We start from the raw sequence: 6,453 nt of genomic DNA, 5'->3' as shown, positions 1-6,453 counted from the left end.
TCTCGGATCAACTTCGCCATGTCGATGTCGAAGGAGTCAACTTCCTGATGAAATCAAAGATCACGACCAAACGAGCAGCCGAGGCAAAATGAACAACAAGGACTACAGAAGGCTGGGAAGTGGAAAAAATCAAGATAACCAGCAAGACGAGGGAGAGAGGAAGCGAGAGAGCGAGAGAGGGGGGGGGGGGGGGGAAAGGGGTGAGTGAGTGAGGGAAGGGGAGGGGGGTAAAGCAGGAGGAGGAGAAAACCTTCAGGCCAGACTTAGTGAGCTTGTCGCCCTCCTTCATGATCTCAATCATGGCTTGTCTCCTGATTCGCTCCTCGTCGGACTCCTTGGGGGAAGACTGAAACGTCTTCTTGTTCATCGCGTTCATCATGCGGCTTCTTTCACTGTAGAGCGAGCTGGCCATGCTGCCAGATTGGACTCAGTCATGAGACAGCGAAAGCGAGGATGTCGGAGCGCGGTCATAGGGAGTGAAGGAGATGACGAAAATGAGGATGAAAGGGACACCGATGATGATGATGATGATGGGGGAGATCAGGTTGTTATGAACCCACCGACGCTCTTGCCCCATAGCAGAATGCCCCATAGCAGCCTTTCCCTGAGCAACACTGGCAAGGGCGGCCTCAGTCGTCCTCCTCACGAACGTGATGTTCTCATAGACGTTGCTCAGCATCCCCTCATCGTGCATCTCCTGCTGCAAAGATCAACCCTCGTTCTCTTCAGCACGCGGACTGCCAGCACCTGGATGATAGCTCTCTTCTTGAAGCGGGGGTCAAAGTCCCTCATGTGCGCACTGAGAGGTCTCTGGGATGACAGGTGCGACTGCAAACAGTTTCAGGATTTGGGGCAAGGAGATGTTTGGAGTTACATCGATGTAGTGCTCCTCCTCAAGCATCCTGGCCCTCTCGTTCTGTTCCATCGCGATCATTTTCATCTTCATCTCACGGTCCTTAGCCATCTTCGCCATCTTCAGCCGCGCCTCCTCCTCCTTCTTGATGTAGAACGATCGAGCTCGCTTCACCTGCCGTACTCCCGTCACCTACCAAATACCGCCTCAACAAGCCTGTACCCGAACTTCCTTCCCCGAGATCTCCGTGTTCGCCATGGCATCGAGAGCATCGTCTGCAGTCTCCGGGTCCTCAAACACAACGAAACCCAGCCCAGGCTTCGCAACGTGCGCCTCAAGGATGGTTCCGAAACCCTCGAACGCAAGGTAGAGCCGAAGATCGTCCATGGAGGAGGGAAGGCCAGTGACGAACAGCCGCTGGCCCGTCAAGTCAGCCTGTCTGTAGTCGATCTCGTACTCTTCGTCAAGGTCGCTGATAGTGACCATGTTCAAGGCGGAAGCAGCTCCAAAACTTCTTTGTTCTGCTCTCACGTGACGATTGAGCCCAAAAACTGCAGAACTAGTGCGAGGAAAAGGACAGAGCTGTGAGTTTACACGAGGGAGCAACGAGGAATAGGAGTGGGGAGCCAAAGAGGGGAAGAGGTACGCGGAGCAAGGGGAGACGATAGCCAGGGCAGCCAGCAGCTGAAAAATCATGTCTCCTCTCGGGAAAAAATCTGACCCTTTCGATCTGTCTGATTCCGTTCAAGCTACTGACTCTGACTCCTGAACTTTACACAGTTGGCGACTCGGCAGGAACTTGAAAAGCGTACAGGGATGGTGGAGGCGAGTAGAGGTCCTATACACAGCCAGTCAGGTTCAGCAACACGGGACATCAAGAAATGGCCTCAACTAGAGCATGATCACACATTTTCTGATGTGATGCCCATGCCACGTTCACGACACCTACCCTCCATCTACACATCGCACCTACCCTTTATCTACAGATTCCCAGTCTATTGCGCGGCCAGTCAAAGGTTTATACCATCACGCCAACAGATGGGGTCAAAGTATTTGCAATGGTTCATCGTGTGCCAAGTTTACATGAACAAGGCAAGAAAACAGTGAGGTCGAGGAGGAGCGACCGCAAAGTTTATCATACGATCCAAACAGATATTCGGGTGCACGGATCTTATAATACGCATCTTTCTCACAACATGGACACAGATCTCCAAGGGAGTGAGTAAAATACCTTTGAACAAGTATGACATCTCAATACACACACAATGACACCAATGAAGATAGAGAAGAAGCTAGGAAACAGAGAATTCGACCGCAGGCTCTAACGACCATTCTCCGATTGTACGCCTCTTTCTACGTGTACGTCATGCCTGCAGTGTTTTCCAGCTTGCAAAACAACACCTTTTTGCAATGAAAAGAGAGGAAAAAATGAGGGAACACAACTAAAGCGTCTCCGAGGACGCGGCGGGGGCATGCAGGAACAAAAGGGGGTGAACTTCGAAAAAGACAAAGGGAAGGTCGTGGATCAGAAGGACAGAGGGAAGAGAACCAAACTTGAGGATCAGGGTGAGGACGATGCGAGCATGAAGCGATGGTTCTGGCATGCAGCGCAGGAAGAGCGAGCAGGGCCATGGCGGCGGGAGGGAACAGGGGCGGAGGGGGCGGCATGAGCAGGAGGCCATCACGTGGAGGGGGTGGGGTATTGAGAACTGAGACGAGGGGGTGGGGTAAAGGACAGTGTATGAAAGGACCATTGTTCTGAGCCGTGTTGGAGGAAAAGAGGGGTAAACTAGGAAGTACCCCTACTTTTGACCTGATTTTCATCCCAATGAACCGGGTTATGAACCATCATGTTCTCATGGGGCGGGTACATCTAGGGTGGTGGTCACGAGGGAGGGGTAGTAACAAGGGTTGGGGTTGTATCGTGAGGATACATGGTCCTAGAGAGATAAGTAGCTGAGGTGCTAGAAACTTCGTAGCTTCAGGCCCTAAAGCATGGTGCTAGCCTGGCTATGACATGTACATAGACCGATGGCGTATTGAGGGACTGGGGGACTTAACCCCTAACGAGGTCCTATTGACATACCCGAGCGGCTGATATATAAGAGGATTTTCAGTACCAACACTTGTACTGAAAAACGAAAAATAGTTTTAAAATCAGTACTGTAGTCTAGTACCAGAGATCTTCCAGATCATGCGAGCGAAAAACGTTTGAGATGAAATGTTTCTCCTATATTTGATTTTTTCAATCAGAAGTTATAGTTCAGTACTCGAAACTTTTGAAACTTTTGAGATGATGCTGTATTTTGTTTGTAAACCGATTTTTTAAGAAAACACTTTTAAGGAGACATCTTACTGGGGAGATCCGCCCTGATAAGACCAGACATACGAAATTCTTCTCCTCGAACATTTCAAACTTAGACATGTCAATTTCAAGTTTCAAGTATAGGTTTGAACCTTCAGAGCAGGGACCAACAACAAGGCATGCGGCTCCCGATCCCGATCTCGACCCGCCTCAGATGGATGTCTTCGGTGGACGGGCCCGCTCCAGCAGGCTCACCAGCCCGGCCCGACCGGAGGCCCGAAAGCCCGGCGGCAGGCGGACTGAGAGTTTGAGTTTTACAAGACTGCCTCAGATGGAAATCATCAAGAAAGGCAGAAGCACATTGTGATAGTAAGGTTTTTGCTGTCCTGCTAACATACCCGCTGCTGGTTTGAACGGATCGGAGCCATGGCTAGCAGTGAGTGGGGTAGGCAGGAACGATGGTCGGAAGAGGAAGGAGACTAGAGGGGTAGGAGAAGGAGGAGGAAACGATTACGAGATTGGGGGCTGGGCGGGCAGAGAATTAGAGAGAAGGCAATGGAGGACGGGGCAAAAAGTTTCTGGAAGAGCAGGAGACAAGGTTTGACAGCACGAAAGTCCCTTGTCAGGGCGCTAGAACGTGTTCTACCAGAGGATCAGTAGCTGGGCGAGTGATGAGTAGTATGCACCGTTTGCTCTTGTGGACGGCCTCTAGAAGCAAACATGCTCTCATCCTCTTGTAGGCAATTGCCGCTGAATATAGAAGGGACTGGGAGGTCCAAGTGGCGGAGGGAACTCGCTCGCTGAATTGGAACGCGCAGATCTATCACATGGACATTCAGCCGTGACCATGTTCTCTGTGGACTACTCTCTGACAAGGAACGCCAAGTCGTTCGAAGGAAGAGTAGCAGTGACTGTGACATGCGCGCGGGGGCTAGGGGGGCCCATCAAGCACGCCAAGGACGGTGGGTGCTGTGGATGGCATGCTGGCGCCATGCTGATCGCGCGTGTTGGCAGTCCTGTCGCATGACTCGTGGGTATGTGAAGCCAACTTCATCTCGATAGGAGAGCCGTGAGCATGAAGATGTGGAGGCATCTGCCATGGCTGACGGCTGTTCGCTCCTTGTAGCTTCTCTTTCCGAACCTCGGCTGCTCCAAGCTACGATCCGAGATGGGAAGAGTTCAGGTACAGTTGTTGTTGATGATGATGGAGATGATGATGATGATGATGGAGATGATGATGATGGAGATGATGATGGAGATGATGATGATGGAGATGATGATGATGTTGCTGTTGATGATGATGATGATGATGATGATGAGGAGGAGGAGGAGGATGAGGAGAAGGGGAGTGGATGCCGAATGGAGTGCAGGAGCCTTCCTGTGGTGATCACACCTGAATCGAAGCTCGTGCTGCGCGTGTTCCGATCGGACCAAATTTCACCATCTGTAAGGACCATGTCCCTCCTTCTCCAACATGACGAGCGGCGGCAGACCGGGAGGGTCTACGGAGTAGGAGAGGTCTCGCTGCTTGAGGCTTCTAGGAGTGTAGGCATGTACGATGGGTGGACCCCGCTGGTCGGATCGTTGCAGGTTGTGAGCAGGAGAGAAAGGAGGAGGAGAGTGATGGAGGGGGCAGGGAGTCGAGGTGGGAGAAGTACATGTCGTCATGATGTTCACGGCCACGAAGCGTACAGGTGATAGGGAGTTGCGAAGACGTGGAAGGTAACGATGGTCGCTGTGCAGATGCGTACAAGGCGGTAGCAAGGGTTCCCAAGGATGTTCTGCTAGACAGGGAGGGGGAACACAGTAAGTCCCTGGTCCTGCGCTCGATCCCCCAGCTGGACCGGAGCTCGAACCTAGGTGACCTGCCATGCCAGCTCTAGCGAGGGCCTGACCGCGAGCGCAGAGTGGGAGGTAACAGAGAGGAAAGCGAACTCCTCCTCCTCCTCCTTCCTCCCTCGGGACTCGCACAGCCACGTCGAGGAGTCGAGGCTCATGGACAGGAGCTGGAGAAGAGAGAGGAGTTTGCTGCCTGGAGCAGATGGCGCGAGCAGCCAGATTCCGTTTGCAGCAGCACCAGCGAGGAGGGAGAAGGACCATCAGGAGCCGCTGGCAGACAGAGGAAGGAACAGCCTTCCTCTCCGCCGCAGCTTTGACCCCTCTTTCGTCCGCAGCTCGTCCCCGGTGCTCGAAGAGGAGCCGGTGCGAGCAAGCGATTCGAAAATTGTGGCTGATGCGACGGCAGACGTTGCAAGGGGTCGACCCGGTGGAGTTCCCCTCAGTCGCTTCAAGAGAAGACGGTGAGTGGAGGAGGAATACAGAGGAAGAGGAAGCAGTGAGAGGAGGGGAAGGAGAGAGGCAGGAGGGGGGAGAGGCAGGAGCGAGGTGGAGGGAAGGGAGAGGTGGGGGAGGGAGGAGAGGCAGGAGGGGGGAGAGGCAGGAGTGAGGTGGAGGGAAGGGATAGGAGGGGGAAGGGAGGAGGGAGGAGGGGGAAGGGAGGAGGGGGAAGGGAGGAGGGAGGGAGGGAGGGAGGGAGGGAGGAGGAATAATGGATTACAACAGTCCAGCGGCTGCAGAGGCAGATTGTGGAAGAAGAGGGATGGAGGTAGGACCACTACAGCCCTCTCCTACTGCCCCCTTCTCCCTACCCCGCTTGCTCCTCCCTCCCTTCTCCCTCCCTGCCTCGCTTCCTTCATCGACTTCCTCCTCTTTTCCTTCCCCTTGTCCCGTTGCCGTCCATGTCCTCAGGCTATTACGTCGCCTCTACTCTTTGAAACTGATCCCTCGTCCCCCCTCCCCTCCTCCCGCTCTCCTCTCTCCCGTCTTCCCCTCGTTTCCTGCTTGTCCCCCTCGTCTCCTCTCCTACTCACACCCCTTCCAGGTACATCCGCGAGTACGAGAGGAGACAGAAAGTTCTCCAGTACACAGCAGGGCAGCGATCCTCTGCTCGTGGGGGAAGGGAAGAGGAAGGGAGGACCTCCCTGTCCTCCTCTCTTGCTGCTTCAGGGCTCAGGGCCCCCTCCACCATCCTCCTCTCGAGCTCCAACGCGTCTCCCTCCTCCTTCCTTGGTAGAGATCTCACGACAATGACGAGGAGAGCAGAGGTGACGACCCCGCTATCTTGACTATATGAAACACCCTGGCTTTTCTCTGCCCTCTTCGCTCCCCTCTTCGCTCCCCTCCCTCCTTGTTTTGCCTTCCCTCCTCCCTCCCCCCCCCTCCTCCTCCTTCTCTCTCTCTCTCTCTCTCTCTCTCTCTCTCTCTCTCTCTCTCTCTCTCTCTCTCTCTCTCTCTC

At 54.0% G+C, this 6,453-nt stretch overlaps 2 protein-coding genes across 2 annotated transcripts; one reads left to right on the top strand and one right to left on the bottom strand.

Annotated features, from left to right (window-relative positions):
- Window positions 1-427: 427 nt before the first annotated feature.
- Window positions 428-1,549, bottom strand: GUITHDRAFT_146530 (RNA binding protein, plastid or PPC targeted; the record flags this gene model as incomplete). The annotated part of the gene is made up of 4 exons (XM_005822244.1): window positions 428-697; window positions 748-828; window positions 875-1,027; window positions 1,076-1,549. The coding sequence occupies 4 exons, from the start codon at window positions 1,547-1,549 to the stop codon at window positions 428-430; spliced, it is 978 nt and encodes a 325-aa protein (XP_005822301.1).
- Window positions 1,550-4,005: 2,456 nt separating this feature from the next.
- On the top strand, window positions 4,006-6,262 carry GUITHDRAFT_146529 (hypothetical protein; the record flags this gene model as incomplete). Its single annotated transcript, XM_005822243.1, has 10 exons — window positions 4,006-4,120; window positions 4,173-4,192; window positions 4,285-4,341; window positions 4,650-4,748; window positions 4,853-4,880; window positions 4,902-4,964; window positions 5,065-5,360; window positions 5,404-5,458; window positions 5,721-5,763; window positions 6,040-6,262. Coding segments are annotated over 10 exons (999 nt in total), but the record flags the coding sequence as incomplete, so codon positions are not given.
- Between the last annotated feature and the right edge of the window lie 191 nt (window positions 6,263-6,453).

This window comes from Guillardia theta, assembly GCF_000315625.1.
Source record: "Guillardia theta CCMP2712 unplaced genomic scaffold GUITHscaffold_128, whole genome shotgun sequence".
NCBI lineage: Eukaryota > Cryptophyceae > Pyrenomonadales > Geminigeraceae > Guillardia > Guillardia theta.
The sequence above is the reverse complement of the archived record's forward strand: the minus strand, read 5'-3'. Positions and strand labels throughout refer to the sequence as shown.